At 29.8% G+C, this 19,630-nt stretch overlaps 1 protein-coding gene across 1 annotated transcript; it reads right to left on the bottom strand.

The window, feature by feature from the left end:
• Positions 1–13,504: 13,504 nt before the first annotated feature.
• Positions 13,505–14,453, bottom strand: LOC105797951 (uncharacterized). The gene is made up of 2 exons (XM_012627816.2): positions 14,163–14,453; positions 13,505–13,854 (listed from the first exon to the last, which is right to left on the bottom strand). The coding sequence occupies exons 1-2, from the start codon at positions 14,331–14,333 to the stop codon at positions 13,684–13,686; spliced, it is 342 nt and encodes a 113-aa protein (XP_012483270.1). The 5' UTR covers positions 14,334–14,453; the 3' UTR covers positions 13,505–13,683.
• Positions 14,454–19,630: the final 5,177 nt, after the last annotated feature.

Here is a 19,630-nt window from a genome sequence, read left to right as displayed (position 1 = left end):
TAATCAAACATTAAGGCATGTATAAAAGGATGATTTCGGTGGAAAGAAAGAGAAAAAAGAATACCTTTCTTCATTATCTAAACCGACCACCATTGTTGAACTAAGAAACCTCCCAAGCTTGAAACATTCGACCATAAATTGGTAAGTTCATTTAGGTCCTTTTCTTGAAATTTTTATAGATTTGAAGTCATGAGAGTTGGATTTAGCTAGCCCATGTACTAATTTATGAAACTATTAAAGTTTCATAAAGTAACCATTGTTAAGAAGTAGATGAAATTGGTGTGAAATATCTAGAAATTAAGCTTAGATTAAGAAAAAGGACTAAATTGTAAAACTTAATTGTTAGTTTCGTATATTAAGGGAAAAATTGAATAAAATGAAAAAATATCATGAAATTTCAATAGGAATAGGAAATAGAAAGTCCCTAATGAGTAATTGTGAAATCGAATTTATATCCGAAGCTTTAGATTGAAATTTATGTTTGTCCCGAATTTAGGGACTAAATTGAATAAATTGTAAAGTACGCTCAAATTTGTGATTGGTTCTAATTTGAATAAAACTTGATAATATTATATGTTTTATGATTTTATTTAGCTAACGTTGACACGGACCGTCGAGAGGGAACGAAAAATTGAAAGTCGTCAACGAATAACTCAAAAATTCGATTTGTATTTTTACAATTCGGGAACCACTTATTTTCTGCATGTACATGTCATTTTGAATTATATGGTGTACATATGAGTTATTATTGGATTATTGACTTGAACTGCTACAGTTTAGATTGAATATCGAGACAAAGGCTAAATTGAATAGATTAGAAAGTTGTATGAATTAATTAATATGTGATAATTGATATGAAATTGAGTTGAAATATGTTGTTTATATGATGATTTGATGAATTGGTGGGTTATTTGGATATGATTAAATATGATTTGAACTTTATATAATGAATCGAAATTTGGTTACCCTATTAGTTGTTCTGGATGAGTCGGATATAGTGGCATACCATAGGGTTAGATTATTAATTGAAAACCATCATTGTCGGGCAACTTTGGGTGGTAGATTGTTCACATTGAGTCATTATTTTCAGCAACTCGGGTGACATATTAATCGATCTAGAAAACCATCATTGTTGGGTAACTCAAATTTGAAAAATTAATTAGATTGAGAAAATCATCATTGTCTGGCAATTCGGGATGGTAATATGTATACGTATGGCGTCATCGTTTCCAAGCAACCCGAGGTGACGAATCCACTTATCCGTTCTTAATCTGTGTCTGGTTAACGTGGTTATAAACACATGAAGTGATTAAATGATATATGAAATGTTAAATGAAATTGAGATACAATATGTGATAATATGCAAAATGAATTGAAAACAAGCCCCATGAGCCAAATGCGAATGAGAGATACAATGGGCTCGAAAATTGTAACACCCTAACTCGTATCCAACGCTAGAATAGAGTTACGGAGCACTACCAAACTTATAAATCAAACAATCATACATTTTATATTTAAATCGGTAATGACCCAAAATTCACAAGCATTAGAAAAGTATGATATCGGGCCTCTATCTTAGTAAATTGAGTCATAAATGATTATTAGAAGTAATTATAAGTTTAGTGGAGTGCTTAATTAGGTATTAATTAGGTGAATTTAGCCTAATATAAAATAATTAGGAAAAGGATCAAATTGAATAAAGAATGAAAGCCTAATTATAGATTAAAAGAAAGTAAAAAGGGCTAAAATGACAATTAAGCCATTTATATGAAATGAGGCGGCGTATATGCATTAAAATCTAAGATTTTATTTAAGTTATACATAAATATTATATATATATATATATATAAAATATTACAATTGTTAACCATCATTATGGTTTTATATTATTATTATTATTATTATTATTATTATTATTATTATTATTATTATTATTATTATTAAATAAAGTAAATAATAGACAATTGTATGGTAATAAAATATACATGTGTAAAAATTATATTTGTACATTTGTAAACTAAACACCTAAATTACTTATAATTTAAGTATGAAGATATTTTATAATTATTAATTGAATTAATTATATTATGAGATTTTTATATAATAAATAAATTAAAGACATGACAAGTGTATAGTAATGATAAGGTACAAATGTAATAATATTTATGTGTACAATTGTAATAAATTTAAATGATCTTAAAATAAATATTTACTAATTATTATTATTAAGTTAAAGATATTTATTAAATTAAATAATTAAACTATGAGATTTTATTTGATAAACAAACTAAATAATGACAATTGTAATAAAATTATTGGTACAAATGTAGAAATATAGGTGTGACTAAATGTAAAATAGATATTGTTATTAAAATAGATATTTATTATAATCATTATATTATGTTAATAAAATAAATAAAATATAAAAAGAAACAAAAACAAAGAATAGAAACAGAATTGAGACGAGAAGCAGGGGAGAAAAGCGAAAGAAAAGGGAAAGAAAATAAAAGAGAAAACTAGGGATTTGAAGCTTGAAACTTTAATTGATAAGTTTAATCAAGTCATTTTCTTATAAATTTGATGTTTTGGAATCCAAGAGTGAAATACTCTTGGATTTAAGTTGAAAATTTGAAAGTTAATAGATTTTTGAGTAGGGTTTATGTTGAATAAATGATGGAATTGAGGATTTATTTGATAGAAACTTTGATTGGAATTGAATAAAGGATTGAATTGTAAACTAAGCCATAAGTTTTGAGTTTTAGGGATTAAATTGAAATAAATTCGAAATTAGGAAAATATGCTGAAATTTTAATAGTTAAATTTTAGTTTGGATGAAATTTGAATAGAAATAGAGTGTGAATTAAATTAGAAAAATAGATAAATCTAGTTAGGATTAAATTGAAATTAAGGTAGAAATTTAATAGGAATTCAATTATTTAATATAAATTAGTATTGTATTAATAGTGTAAATTATTTTAATTTTCGTAGCTAACAAAGAACTCGAGGCATCGACATCGAAAGGAAAGGAGAAAGTTATCGATGACTAAAACGGGAGAATTACGGTTTGTATTACTATACTTCAAATTATTTATTATTAAATGCTATATTTAAATTTATATGTATGGTAAGTGAAATATATGGTAAGTATTATAAGTTGAAAGAAATTCGATTGAATTGTGATTGAAAGTGAAAAAGTGAAATTGAATTGAAATGTGAATTTGGAGACCCTATTAACTAGTCGGGATGAGTCGGATATAGTTGGCATGCCATAGGATTGGAAGAGTTCAGGGATACTTCAACCTCGAGTCGATGAGACACTGGGTGTCACTATATTTCTTCGGATAGATTCGATGAGGTACTGAGTACCAACTTTCTTCGGCTTTGCCGATGAGACACTGGGTGTCAACTATTGCTTCGAACTATCCGATGAGGCACTGGATGCCATACTGGAGTGTTTGGTTAGATCCGTGTATCTGCCAAAGTCCGAGTTTTGTTAATAGGGTAAATAATGAAATAATAAACTGAATGAGTTGATCAATCGAGCTATTGAAATGAAATGAAAAGTTGAATGGTGAATTGAAATGTGATATGAGATTGAGAAATGAATCTGAGGTTCGAAATGTGTCCAAGTTCCAAATTGTGGATATATGATATTAATTGATGAATTGTTACTGTTGAAACATGAAATTTGAGTTTAAATTTGCATGTATGATTTTATACATTACATGCTTATTAATATTATAATTTGAACTATGGTAATACCACTGAGTATGAAATACTCAGCGTACGGTTGTTTCTGTGCGCAGGTCATTAGAGTTCAAGGTCCAGTTCAGCACCTAGAAAGATCCCGACTCCATCAAGAAAATTTTGATGTATTTCTTCCTTTTGTTTAAGTGGCATGTACTAGGTGATTGTACACGAGTTATATATATATAAATATATACATGCTAAATGATATTGGTTGTAAGTAAATGGTTATAATATTTTGAATGATAAATAAAGTAGTGAATCAATTAATTCAGCATGATTTAGTAGCGTTTTAAAGTATAAAATTATTGATTGAAATATTGGTATTGGGTTGTTTTTGGTTTTAAGTTTGCTAGGGGTTTTATGTAAAAATAAGCAGAAATATTGTCGAAATTTTAAAAAAAAATGAAGTCAATTAGCATAAATTTATAGGAATTTATGATTCTTTTATATATGTTCGTGATATATTAAGAATTATTTGTAAATTGTCTGAGATGTCTGGTAATGCCTCGTAACCCTGTTTCGGCAACGGTTTAGGGTTAGAGGGTGTTACAAAATCACTAACCATTCAAATTCATTCATATAGTCCCTAATACAAGCCCTCGAGACCCCAAATAGACATTAAAAATAGTTCAGGACTAAACCGAGTACTGAAGAAATTTTTCAAAAAAACATGTAAAATTTTCAAAGTGCAGGGGATACACGCTCGTGTGACCAGGCTGTGTGGGCATTCGAAATAGGGCTACACGCCTGTATCCTATCCCGTGTAACTCACTGACTTAGGTCACACGGTCAGACTACACGCCTGTGTGTCAGGCCGTATACCCTTCGAAATGGACTTACACGCCCCTGTGCCAGGTCGTGTGAAGCTACTGACATGTTTTCTATAGAAGTTGCAAGGGACACACGGCCGTGTCACCTGGCTATGTGACACACAAGGATGAGACACATGCCCGTGTCTCTGCACGTATGGACAAAAATAGGTCATTTCCCAAGCCATATTTCTCACCAAAATTTGTACCAACTTAAACACCAAAATTTGCATATAACCATGGCATAATTAGACATTCAAAACCAACCAATATCAAGCTTATAACTTGTTAAAACATCACATACACGCATGATACCAATAGACACTTCAAATAGCCAATTTAAAATTTGTTAATTATGCCTCCAAAGTGTACCTAAATGGTCCAACACATATATGCATCATTGTGCCTAAAACATAACATATATGACACTTATCAATCTCAACTATTTGGTATCCAAAATACTAATTCACAACCAAGGCATTCATATGGCAACCATACATCATATACAATAAAGCTATTTACATATTTACATAACAAAATATGTTCACAAAACAAGCCAACACAAATGGCTAAAACACAACAAGGCTATCATTAGCCAAAATGACCTATATAGGTCATTTAAACCAAAATATAAAGTCAAAAGTACCAAAATATCGTTTGATAGTGTGATGCGGTCTCCTACAACTTTCAATCCGAACGAGCTTCCGAATCACTATAAAACATGGGAAAATAAATAGAGTAAGTAATTAAACTTAGTAAGTTCGTATAATACAGAATTAAACATACCATTTAACCACAAATTTAGGTAAGTAACCCAAAGCATAACACAATTCAATTTGGCCAAAGCCTATCACATAACCATTAACCAAGTTAGCCATGTATTCATATAAAACTGAGAAACATGTATGAATTCAACAATTATTAAATTCTATGTACTATACCATGTATCCTTATAACATACATATATCATTTCCATGTAAATACCTGTAATTGTTCGTATCGAACTTATATGATCTCATAATAATATTATGCCCGTTGAACCACTTAGAATATCGTTAGATACACAGGTAATACACACGAGGTGTACTAAAAAGTAAATCCGTCAATTCTTTTACATGTATGCTCATACGGGCTGTGAATCGGTAAGCTCTCACGAGCTTAAATCGGTAAGCTCATATGAGCTGTGGTGTGTGTAACACCACCTACCCGTATCCGTCGCCGAAATGGGATACGAGGTATTACCAGATTTTACTAAATTTTTTTTAAACTCAATATAACCCCTTTATAAATATCTAATCTTCCCTGCAAATTTTAAACCGAGATCAATCCGACACAACCAATCCATTTCAATATATTTTCAAGATAGATTTATTGTATTCATAAGATAATCTCATCACATGCCAAAACCAAAATTTGTTAGCCATACCAATGGCTAACCATACATTCATTCCACATTAACATCTACTTTACTAGCTTAAACATGCCATTGATTTCCAAAATAAGTTTCTTTATGTACCGAGATCTTGACGTTGATAGTGTGATGCTTCTCCGACCAAATCCGACCTCCGAGCTCTTAACACTACAAAACAGGGGAAAAGAAACAGGATAAGCACTTTGTGCTTAGTAAGCTCATGTAATAAGAATTATACTTACCTAATATTTTCCATACAATGTAATAAACATTCATACACCCATTCCATACATTATTCCCCTATCATGCACAAACTCAACATTCAAATTAGTCCAATAATTTCCATGTATCAATAATATATATACCATGATTGATAAGCTTATCAATTCCATGATTTCCATTTCCTTGTTATTTTTCCATATTTATCCCGTTGAACTACTTGGAATTTCGATGGATTTTCAGAGGTACACTTTAGTGTACAATTTCGGGTCGTCAATTCATATTCATGTACACATATTCCCATTTCAGAGAGCACACTCCCGCGAACCTCATCCTTACAGCGGGATTATCAGTCCAGGCTAAATCCCCTGTAATATAAACTCACAGAGTATTGTCGGGATTACCAGTCCAGGCTAAATCCCCTGCAATGACAATTACTCTAATAAGCTTGGATCTGAATTATCAGTCCAGGCTAAATTCAGACCCTAATTCGGATTACCCGTCCGGGCTAAATTCATTTTCCACATACTCTTCGGGAGGGCTATATCAGGATAGGATCACCCGTCCGGGCTAGATCCTTTTTACCGTCAATTCCTTTTCAGAGATCCATCGAATTTTCCTTTCATTCAACCGGGATTTATTTCCTCTTTTCATCAAGAATATCAATACTTCATCAGTTATCAGACAATAAACATCCAAATCATATTCACATCAATAACAAACATTTCAAGCATTTATGAATATAATTCAAGTTACACGAACTTACCTCGACACTTGTTCGTAACCAAAAATCTGCTAATCCCGAACTTTTTCTTTTCCTCGATCTTGCTTCGTATTTGAATTTTTCGGATCTAAATAAATAAATTTAATCATTAATCTAATGCATTTCTTGTTCATATGTAACATTCTCTATAAATCCATTATTATTTATAGTGCATTCAAAGTTGTCTCACTGAGTCACAGTCACTAAATTATTTATATCTTAAGCTACAGAACTCCAAATTAAGATCCGTTAATTTTCCCTGAAACTAGACTCACATATATTCTTACCATAAAATTTTCAGAATTTTTTTCCTACCAAATAAGTACAGTTTATTCTTTAAAGTTTCCCCTATTTCACTTGTTGACAGTTCCAACCCCTCTTCACTAAAAATTAATTATCTCATTGTACAGAATTTTGATGATGTTTCTGTTTATTTCTTCTGAAAATAGACTCATCAAGGATTCCAACCATATAAATTATAACTCATAATAATTTTTGTACAATTTTTAATGATTTTCCAAAGTAAGAACAGGGGAACCCGAATTCATTCTGACCTTGTCTCACAAAATCTATTATATCTCATGATTTACAATTCCATTGATTAAACCATTTCTTCTATGAGAAACTAGACTCAACAAGATTTAATTTCATATTTTATTAATTCTCTAATTCGATCTCTACAATTTTTGGTGAATTTTCAAAGTTAGAGTACTGCTACTATCCAAAACTGTTTTAGTGTATGATGTAAATTACCATTTTTCCCTAAACTTTCAATAAATGATAATTTCATCCCTGCTCAATTAACCTTTCAATTGAGCTGATTTTTCTCAATTAACACTATATTCCATCACTTTAAACTACTTTATAAGCTTTGGAAATCAGAATTTGAGTACTAGACTTTAATTCCAAACTTTTTCACAATTAGGTCCTACAAATCAATTTCTATTGAAATCACCTAATAAAATCATCTCATAAACAAATTAAAGCTTCACTTTCATCCTATTTCATCATAAAATTCCAGCACATATTTATAGCAACTTTCCATTTCATTCATAAAATCAAAAGCTAATGAATTTAGTAATAGGACCTAGTTGTAAAAGTCTTAGAAACACAAAGATTACAAGAAAAAGGCAAGCATTAACTCACTTGGTGCAAAAATTATGAAAAACCAGCTTGAAGAAACCCTTGGGACGTTTTTGGCTGATGAGAATGCAGAAAATATGAAGAGAATTCTAGATATTCCACTTTAGTCCTAACTTTTAAAGCAATTTTTGCAATATTCCAATTTTACCCTTAATTCTTCAATTCTCCTGATTTTTCTCAACGTATGCCGCCCAAAATATCTTCTTTTGGGATTATTTGAAATTTATGTCCCTCCTCATTTAACAATTGAGCTATTTAATCCTTCTAGTAACTTTTACACCTTTTCAATTTAGTCCTTTTTACGTAATTGACTATCCAAACATTAAAATTTTCTAACGAAATTTTTATACCATATTACTAATATTTCATAATTATTTATAAAATTATTTTTGACTCGGTTGTACGAGATCAAAGTCTCGATACCTTATTTTTACCCAATTTCTTCAATAATTTCTTTTTCTAACTAACCACAAAATCGGTAAAATTTTTCTATCGATATTTTCATAGGATTTTCCTATCATATCAATATTCATGCAAAAATATTAAAATAAATTTCTCTTTAAATCGGATTTGTGGTCATGAAACCACTATTCCGATAACTTTAAATTTGGGCCATTACAGTGTGTCCGCAACACATGCAGAACCACAACCAAATCGGTAACCCTAAGGTTCAAACGAGGATCAGTATTTCTCGTATGTCATCGATTATGCACTCGATAATTATACATAATAATTAAACCATTCACATACATATATATAAATTAAAGCATATAAATATGCAATTTAATTACACGAACTTACCTTGAACTCGTACGATGGAAAAATGATCGTTCAATCCAAAAATTTATCTTTCCCTCGATCTAATTCCGTACATTGATTTTCTTGATCTATATAATCAAATTTAACTCAATTAAGCATCATTCTATTCAATTAAACCCAAAATTTATATTATGACAAAATCGCTATTTTACCCCTATACTTTTGACTTCTTTACAATTTAGTCCCTAGGCTTATAAAATGAAATTCATACAATTTCACCCGTAACCAAGCCTAACCGAATTTTATATATGCTTATATCAGCCCTTACATTTCACAATTTCACACAATTTCACATTTCTCAATTTAACCCCTAATTAACAATTTTATCAAAAATTACTTAACAAAAGTTGTTTAACTAACAACAAAGATTCATTTTCTTCCATTAAATTTAAAAACCTTAACATATTCATCAATGGAAAATCTAAAATTGTTCAATAGTTTTGCAAATTAGTCCCCGGGCTAACTAGGTTAAGCTACAACGATCTCGGAAATAAATAAATTAATAAAAATGGAACAAAAATCGTTCACATGCATGAAGTTCTTGGCCGAACCTAGCTTCAATCAAAAATGGCTTCTTTCCTTGGTAAAATCAGTTGGAAGAAGAAGAATTAAAGATGATAACACTTTTGTTTTATTTTATCATTACTTGACTTTTTACCAAATTACCCTTACCTAACTTTAAAATTTTCATAATTTTGTACCATAATACTATCATGCTGTAGACCACATATTAATATTAAAATAAATTTTTCTACATCAGATTTGTGGTCCCAAAATCACTGTTCCGATTTCATTGAAAACGGGCTGTTACAGAAATAGTTAAAGAGCTTGTATGAATTTAAATATATATATAAATGTTGATATTATACTATTAATTGGTACATTATAAAATAGATAAATAGTATCTTAATTGATGAATAGCATATTTGGTATATTTTGGATGCTTATGTGATGTTATGAAGCATGAATGAATTTAGGTATGTTATGAGATAATGGTAGCTATGACTAGATACAAAATTTGTCTAATGCAAAATTATATGGCAACTATAGCACATGACTTGAATGATATGATTATAGGTTTAAATGAAATGTAAACGTATGCTTAAGCTTTCATTATGTGCATTGAATCATAGAATTACCGCTGAACGTATTTGATCGGTGTATGGTTTGTTTTCTTTGCGCGCAACTATAACATATTCCTGGTAGTTTTAGCAGTTGGTCCAGCATCCCGGAAGCAATCCCCGACTCAAGAAATGTAACAGCCCGATTTTCAATGGTGTCGAAAATAGTGGTTCGAGGCCACTAAATCCAATGAGTAAGTTCGTAAATATATTTAATATTTACGGGTCAAATGTGATTTTTTTTAAAAATGCATTTTCGGGACTCCGTTCCGGTAAATCGAATTCGTAAATATTTTTAATAAATATTTACGAAGCTAGTTGTGGAGTTAATTAGGTTTTGATTAGGTGAGTTTGACTTAATTAAGGTTAATTAGATAAAATGACTAAATTAAATTGATTGTGAAAGTTTAATTATGAAATAGAAAAAATAAATGGACTAAATTAGTAAATAAACCAAAATGTGACACTTGTGTGGTAATAATAAAATACGTGTGTAATAAAATATATACATACATTTGTAATAATATGTATAATTTACTTATTATTTAAGTATAAGATATTTTAGATTAAAATATTATTATATTATATTATTATATTACATTAATTAATCAAAAAATAAAGAAATGAAATTAAAAAAAAGAAAGCTTAAAACGAAATAGAGAAGGAAAGAATGAAAGAAAGAAAAGGGAAATTGGGGTTTTGAAGTTCCAAGCTTAATTTGGTAAGTCAAATTAGTCACTTTTCTTATAATTTTGATGTTTTGGAATCCTAGAACAAAATACTACTTGATTTAAGTTGAAATTTTGAAAGTTAGTGAATTTTTAGATGTTGTTCATGTTGAATTAATTGATGAATTAGGGGTTAAATTGATTGAATTTCAAGTTAGGAGTTAGTAAAGGGTTGATTTGTAAAATAAAAATAAGTTTTGAATAGTAGGGACTAAATTGAGAGAATTTTAAAATTAGGGATTTATGGTGAAATTAGAGAGTTAAATTTGTTTAAAGTGGGAATGGAATGAAAATATGAAATTAGTTTTGAGAATAAAAGTTAGTCTCGGTTCAGGGGCTAAATTGGAATTTAGGCAAATATTGACTAAAAATTAAAATATTTAATGTGAGATTGAATGGTGTTGTATTGATGATTTTTAATTGTTTTAATTCCGTAGCTAGCATTGTACCGGAATTCTCGACTAAAAAGGGAAAAAATATAGTTGACGAGGAATAGCTCGGAATTCCTGGTTTGTATTTCTATAATCCGAATCTAACTATTAATTGTTGTATTTTGATTAAATGTTATAGTAAATGATTGAGGTGAGAATTATTGTGTTTTACAATTGAAATGGATTGTCTTGATATGTGATGAAATTATATTGGTTGAATTGAATTGGAATATATATATATTATGAACATATATATGTGTAAATGTGAAATTGTGAAAATATGATAATTAGATTGTTTTTTATATGTATAAAATTCAATTTTAATGCCCAAGTAGACGGAATTTAGAACTACTGGGATATTAGTGGCATGCCATTAAGGAACTTTAACGCGCTCTCTGATTATTAGCACGTTGGTGCTCTCTGATTACTAGCACGACAATACTCTCCGTTTAGCATATATGTGCTCTCTATGTAGCACTTTAGTGCTCTATGTTCATTAGTGCATAATAATGCACCTTTGTATTTGTTCTGTATATCCGGTGTGTTCTATAAAATCTATTTTAGGCTATGAATATGAGATAGTAAACTGAAAATAGAATGTGAAATATGTTGTAAATACATGGAATACACGAGTTATATATTCATAAATTGATTGTGGAATGGATAGTGCCATTGTTTAAATGATACGTGAATAAATTATAGAAAGGTATTATATATAGCAAGTGATGACAATTGAGTATTGTGTGATTTTAAATGTTCAATTGTGCTTAACATTTTATTATACATATTTTATTGTTTTATTTTTAAAAAAATTTGGATTATAGAAATACCACTGAGTTTTTACTCAGCGTACGATTTTGTTTTCCGTGTGCAGGTTAAATACTTAAGTTTGATCGTTGATTCAGCATCCAACAACGATCCCGAACTCAAATATGGTGATGTTTATTTCCTTGTGTTGGCATGTACCTAGAGTGTCTAAATATTAGTTATTTTGTGGTTTGATTGTAAATAAAGTTATAAGATCTATTTTGGACAGTTTATAATTTGGATTAAAATGATGCTTTGATGACTTGTTTTGATTATATAAAATATTTGAGATTTCTATCTATTTGATCTGTAATCTCCGGTAATGCTCCGTAACCCGGTTCCGGCTGGGGATACGGTTTGGGGGTGTTACAGGAAAGTTAGTATAAGTTTCATTTTGGTCTCAAGTATGACATGTTCCTAGGTTGAATCAAATTTGGTACAAAACTATGTTTATATACACTTTTGGTTTAAAAAGTTGTTAATGTATGAAGTTGGTTAATAGAATACAATGTGTAAATGAATTCAAATATGGTTTAAAATGGCATGAAATGGCATGAAATGTTGTAATTGTCAATGACCTTGGTAAATAAGTATGTATGTTGATGGTTTGGAATAAATTATACTAGTTAGCTAGCTTATAAATAACATGGTATTGGTACACTATTGTCAAAGGTGTTCTGTTATGTTGGAGGCATAAAGATACATGTTTTGACTGAATTTGTGGTTTGATTTTGCATATGTAATTTTTTTGATAAGTGCATGCTGAAGTTTCATTTGAAAGTTGCAGAAACATGATGTCACGTCACGATGTTGAGTGTATGTCGTCACAACTAGATTAGGACCCCTAACCCATATCCGTCGTCGGAATAAGATTTCGAAGCATTATCGAAGTTTATCGATCAAACAGGTAGAATTCTCAAACATTTCATATCATCAAAACAAGTCATCAAAGCATCATTTTAATCCAAATTATAAACATACCAAATCCAAATCAATTTGCCTAGTTCATGAGCACTTAAACATAGAATTAAATTCACATGCACCTATCTAGATTTAGTTCAATTTACCATGCCATAATATGGCTTCAAAAACAAACACATATTTATATATATAAAACCAACCAATATTAAACTTATAATCTCATTTACATTCAATCTACAAAATAACTATTATTTAGACACCCTAGGTACATGCTGACATAAAAGATAAACATCACCACAGTTGAGTTTGGGAGCACTGTTGGATGCTGAATCAGCGATCAAAATTGAAGTACCTAATTTGCTCACGGAAAACAAAATCGTACGCTGAGTAAAACTCAGTGGTATTTCTATAATCTGAATATTTAAAGACAAGATAATATAATATGCATATTTTAATTATAAACACATTTGAATATTTAAGACCACATTTATTCATACATTGGCATTAGTCAATTATCATATTTGCACATACATATTCATTTCAATTCAAATAATCAATATATTCATAATATATATATATATATATCAATTCAATCCATTCAATCAACTTTTAATTCAAATCAATGTCAAAGTGTCAAATACTCACCTCAATACCTACTGTAAAAGCCCAAATTTGTCGGGCCCAGTGCCAAAATAACAAAATAAATAAAACAACAGTAGCCCAAATCTGACCAACCCAATTCTTGACCCACTACCTAAAAATTAACCTAGCAAGCCTAATTGAACCCTAAGCCCAAATCTAATAGCCCATAACAAACTTTCAGCAGCAGCAAACCCTAGGGTCCCTAACCCTTTTTGCGTCGCATGCTTCCTGCACCTCTGCCTCCAGCGCTGCCGCATGCCAGCGCCCCATCCACGCGCGTCTGACATCACCTGCAAAACGAGCAGCACGCAATAGCAAAGAAAACAAATAGAAAACGACAAATGAGGTAGAGATTAAACGTTTGTAATCGGCTATAAAAGGCTGAATAAGGCAATTGTATTCCTTCTTCTTGGATTTTCTTTGTAAAAAAACGCACATCAGAGAAATAAAATTTACTATTTCTGCTTCGTTTCTTCTAGTTTTTCTTTCGTTGGTTTGTTTATTTTACTTTGATTTTATTTTTTTTCTTTTTCTTTTTTCAAATCCACTTTAAATAATCAAAGTAAAAATCGGGATAAAAAAAGTAAAAAAATCTCACCTGGAACCACTGCGTAGCTCCGTCGACGGAGATCTCCTTTGCCGTCGTCAGAGTCGGGTTAAAGAGTCGGTCAGATTTCCTTTTTTGCTTTCGGCCTCTCATCACCTGGACCATCCACCGGACTTCAAAGCGGGCTAAAGGCCCAGTCCTTCGCCACTGCCCGTCGACCATGGTGGTGGCGTGGTCCTCCGGTCAGAAAACGTGAGGGGAAAGAGGAGAAAAGGGTGTTTAGGGCCTTGTTTCAGTTTTTTTTTTTTGTAAAAGGGGGCTGAAAATGGTTTTTTAAAAAAATTTGGTCTTAAATAAAGAAGGTAAAACGACGCCGTTTAGCCCCCCTAGACCCAATGCGCGACCCGACCCGCCTAGGGGATCCGCGCGTTTCTGATTAAGGGGCTATTTGCGCCTTTGATCCCCCTGCTTTCGTGGCACATTCAATGTGGTTCCCTTATTCTTTTGATTTTGGCCACCAATGTTTTTCCTTTAGTTCAATTTAGTCTTTAGACCAGGCGCAATTGTTGTTCCCTGAAACGGTACCGTTCAGATGGCATGGGAATATTTCCCTTTCGTCCCTGTGGCTACACGCGCGTCTAGTTCAGGCCCCAATTGTCTTTTTTATTTAAATTCCATCATTTAATTTTGTTTTAATTTCAGTCTGGTCCTGGGTCCATTTATTTTATTTGTTTATTATTATTATTATTATTATTATTATTATTATTATTATTAAACAAAAAACTCTTTATTATCATTTGTTTTAAGTTTTTATTTACTTATTATTTATTGTAAACTATTTTATACATATATATATATATATATATATATATATATATCCTTTTGAATTTTCATATGTACGTATATATTCTTTGAAATTGTTTGTACCTTTTTATATATAATATTATTTATTCTAAAACGTTTTATATTTATTTATTTTAAGTTTTCTTGTATATTGTTTATTAGAAACTTTTATTATTTATTGTTCTTATAAATCATTCATGTTAAATTATTATTTACTTTAGATTGTTATATATATTATCTTGTTTTATTTTCCTTTGATTATTAATGTTGGTATTAAACTAGATATATTGTGTGTTCATTGTCATTTTGTGTACTATAACTAGCTTGTTCGTAGTTCCATATTATTGTCATTTATTGATGCAACATTTTATTCATAAACTGTTATTTTATGCTCTATTATCATTCCATCAATGTAACCTTTCATTCGCACATTATTTTTAAATGTTACATTTTTTTACCCAAATTTGTAAAAGGAAAATTTCGTAAATAAGGCACTATTTTGCATTTTGGAAATTCGGGAAATTGTACCCTAACTTACTGGGTCTCGATTTTCTCGTTAAACCTAAATAGCAAAATATCCTTTTAAATTTCCAAACACATAAAATTTTAAAAATAAAGGTAATATTCTATATTTAGAAAATTTGAGAAATCGTGCCCTAACTTACTGGGCTTCGATTTTTCTCGTTGATTCTAAGTAATTGAATATCCTTTGAAAATTAAAATAAATGAGGTTTAAATAAAAAGTGAAATGCAAACTTACTCTCAAAATATGAGATGTCGGGTCCTAACTTACTGGGTGTGACATCTTGTTACTTCGAGATAATGACGCATTTTCTATTTTTGATTTAATTAAAGCATTTTTAAATAACACACATAAAGAAGGATCGTATTTTTAAATTCTTTAAAATTCTCAATTTTCGACACCAAGACATTAAGTAATCAACTAGGTACCAATTTTGGGTGTATCGAGGGTGCTAATCCTTCCTCATGCGTAACATACTCCTGAACCCGTTTTTCTGAATTTCGTAGACCAAAATTGTTGTTTTAATAAAAATTAAATCGTTTATTAAAAACAACCACTTTTCGAGGTGAACCGATCACACCTCACCAAAAAAGATTGGTGGCGACTCCCATTTTCGTTTTCGTTTTTAAAATTCAAGTCGACCCCGTTTTACCAAAAAATTGTGTCAACACTTACCATATGCATTAAATAAATAAAAATACAACAATTAATAACTAGTTTCGGATTATAGAAATACAAACTAGGAATTCTGAACTATTCCACGTCAACTTTATCTTTCCCCTTTTCAGTTGAGGATTCCGGTACGACCTTAGCTACGGAATTAAAACAATTAAAATTCATCAATACAACACAATTCAATTTCATATTAAATATTTCAATTTTTATTCAATATTTGCCTAAATTCCAATTTAGTCCCTAAATCGAGAGTAATTTTTATTATTCACAATTAATTCTATAATTTTATACAATTTTCACTTTAAACTAAATTTAACTCCTTATTTTCACTTAAATCCCTAAATTTCAAATTTTTCACAATTTAGTCCCTATTACTCAAAATTTACAGTTCATTCTACAATTTAATCCTTTTTCATTTCTAACTTAAAAATCTATCAATTTAATCCCTAATACTAAAATTATTCAACATTAACAACATTTAAAAACTCAGTAATTGCTAAAATTTCGACATGGGTCGAGTAGTACTTAACACTGGGATTCCAAAAACATAAAGATTACAAGAAAATGGGACTAAATTGACTAACCAATTGAACTTGAAGCTTTGAAACCCTAAGCCATGGGTTCTTCTTTCTTTCTCTTTCTCTTTCTCTTTCTCTTTTTCCTTCTTTCTGTTTCGTTTTGCTTTTGCCTTTCTTTTTTTCCTTTTATTACTATAATATATATTTACTTAAATATTAAGTAAAACATATTATAATATATATAATAATTTTACACCTTATACCGCTCATTAAAGAATGATGGCATAATTACTTCTTTAGCCCCTTTAATTATTCTTTAATCTATAATTTAACTTTCACCCTATATGCAATTTAGTCCTTATACCTAATTACTCTTAATTCATGCAAATTCACTTAACCAAAACCTAATTAACTACACAACTAACTTTGTAAATATTTTTAATAAATATTTATGAGTTCGATTTACGAAAATGGAGTCCCGAAAATGCACTTTTCGACGCCCCTGACTATCGGGTCTTTACAAGGCCACCATGCCACGATGCGACGTCAAGCATGGGTCGTTGGGACGAGAATAGCCAGTATGCTACGTCGCGACGAAGAACTCCTTAACATCTGAAATTTTGAAAATATCTCAGGTTAGCATTAGAGCTTTCGTAAGCTTGTATAAAACCTGGAAATAAATAAAAATAATTTTTATATACCTGTTTAACTTATATTGGAATGTTTGTGATATAAATTGAACTATGATTTGATCGTAGTTGCTCCAACAACGAATGTAACACGTTGTAACTCGAATTTGGTGATCGGGCTGGATATGGAATGTTGCATCATCACTCTATGGAAATTTAAGCTCAATTTCAATTGGATTTTTCTCTTTCTATATATACAAAGAAAAAGAAAAAGAATTAAAGCAAAGGTAGCACCAATCTCCTTCGCCTCAAGTGTATGAAAATATGACTCAACTAAAAGTATCTTCTAAAGTCACACTGTAGTGATGCGAATGACAAGCTATTTTGGACAAAATACTATTTTGTTTCCACCATTATAAAGCATCAAATTTACCAGAATCACCCAAATAGATAAAACAACCCTTAGTTAGATAGACATGTAAGTCAAAATGTTGTGGTTGGGCAGTTTTGACACTGAAAATCAGAAGGATCATTTATATTTAGTTTCAGTTTTGTGAGCCATTTTTTACATTTAGTTCACAATCCTGTTGTGACTTGCAATAACAAGAGATTATTTATTTCATATTAAGCTTTCTTTGTTTTATTTAATTATCTTATTCATATGCTTCATCGTTACATCTTTTATATGTTGAAAGATGGTAAACAGAGTAAAACTTGATTTAGGATCAGATTTGTAATTTAATTTTTTGATTTGTGCTCCCATATTAATTCTAAAAATTGTCAAAAAAATCTTAAAACTTATAATTTATTATTTAAAAGTATGTAAAATTAAATTATTATTATTATTATGCAAAAAATTTTAAAATGTAATCAAATTTATCACATTTAATCCTGTACTTCCAAATGATTCAAAAGGAAAAGATGTTGTTATCCTCACTGAGCTCATTAAATTATGTAGACCTAAAAATTTTCTACTCAAGTTACATGCACTAGAAATCCTATCACAAGTGTATGCGTGTGAATACCACAAATTTAGAATACAAATGTATGTTTAAGAATAACGTACAACAAATAGCGAAACATATAGTTTGAAACTAATTAATCATACTATCACATGAAATATGTACGACATTTAAAATAAAAATAGATTAAATTGTGAGTATAATAAAATTTAAACACATAAATACATCGATTAACAACACTATAATAGTTTATCATGATGTCATGAATTATGAGTTAGTATCAAGTTGACTTTTGACACCAACTCAATCGGTGACATTATCTATATTCACAAATTTTGTGAGAGAAAAATTTTATGTTAAAAGTTATTTTAAAAAATTTAATTAAGAATTATGATTGGTGTAGTGATAAAGAATTTGTTTTAAATCTATTAAACACGAGTTCAATCACTAGACATATTAATTTTAGGTTTTTATTTAAAAATAATATAAAAGTATGAAAAGACATAAATACCATAAAATAATAATAGTAGTCATATTAGTATAAATATGTATTTATCGTAATCATGGTTAAATTATTTTATAATTAAATTTATAATTAAAAAATACTTTAAATTTGATTAAATTAAATCTTTGACTATTTATATTTTCAAATTTATCAATAATTGAGATAAGGTTTTCAAGGTTGAATCCAAATTTTTCCTATACAAGCATCTTGACATGAGGAGAATAACGACTTTCTTTCTTTCTTTTTATCATATTTTATATTTGTTGTAGGATTCATTGAGAATAATTTTTTAAGGATTTATGGTTGACATTCTTAATAATATCGTCTTTAAAATTCTTTTGTTTTTTTAGAGCTAAAAATAACAACTTATAAGATCAAGTTGACATTAAATATAAATCATAAATATATAACAATGAAAAACAAAAAGAAGTAACAAAAATTAAGAATTTTAACAATGGCGTAAAGTATTTCATCAATAAAAGAATAATTACCCAAAAAGACTGCGACGACATTCGGAGAAGATAGAGACGAATCTGGTATTTGGTTGATGAAGGATATGGGAGTAACTGCGCTGCAAGCAGTAGTAGGAGTGATCAAAACTAACTATAGTTCCAGTCGCAACACAAATAATTTTGTCATAATATTAAACATTGATAAACATGTAAATGGTACAAAATATTAACTAATCGAAATTATGGTAGAATATATGAGCATAACCCACCAGTTGAAGTAGATGGATTTGAACATAAACACATTTAAATTCATAAAAGCATGCATCGCGATAAACAGGAGTAGAAAAGGAAAAAGTAAGAAATTAGGGGAGTGGTGATCAACTAGCGGGAAAAATGAAAGAACATGTACAAC

This window comes from Gossypium raimondii, chromosome 9 (genome assembly GCF_025698545.1).
Source record: "Gossypium raimondii isolate GPD5lz chromosome 9, ASM2569854v1, whole genome shotgun sequence".
Classification (NCBI taxonomy): Eukaryota; Viridiplantae; Streptophyta; class Magnoliopsida; order Malvales; family Malvaceae; genus Gossypium; species Gossypium raimondii.
Note: the sequence above shows the minus strand (reverse complement) of the source record. Positions and strands in the feature narration are given on the sequence as shown.

Excerpts from the sequence above, each read along its gene's own strand:
- LOC105797951 (XM_012627816.2), bottom strand. The coding sequence starts at position 14,333 with ATGGTCGACGGGCAGTGGCGAAGGACTGGGCCTTTAGCCCGCTTTGAA. Across the intron at positions 13,855-14,162 it reads GAGCTACGCAGTGGTTCCAG|GTGATGTCAGACGCGCGTGG; the intron begins GTGAGATTTTTT and ends CTCGTTTTGCAG.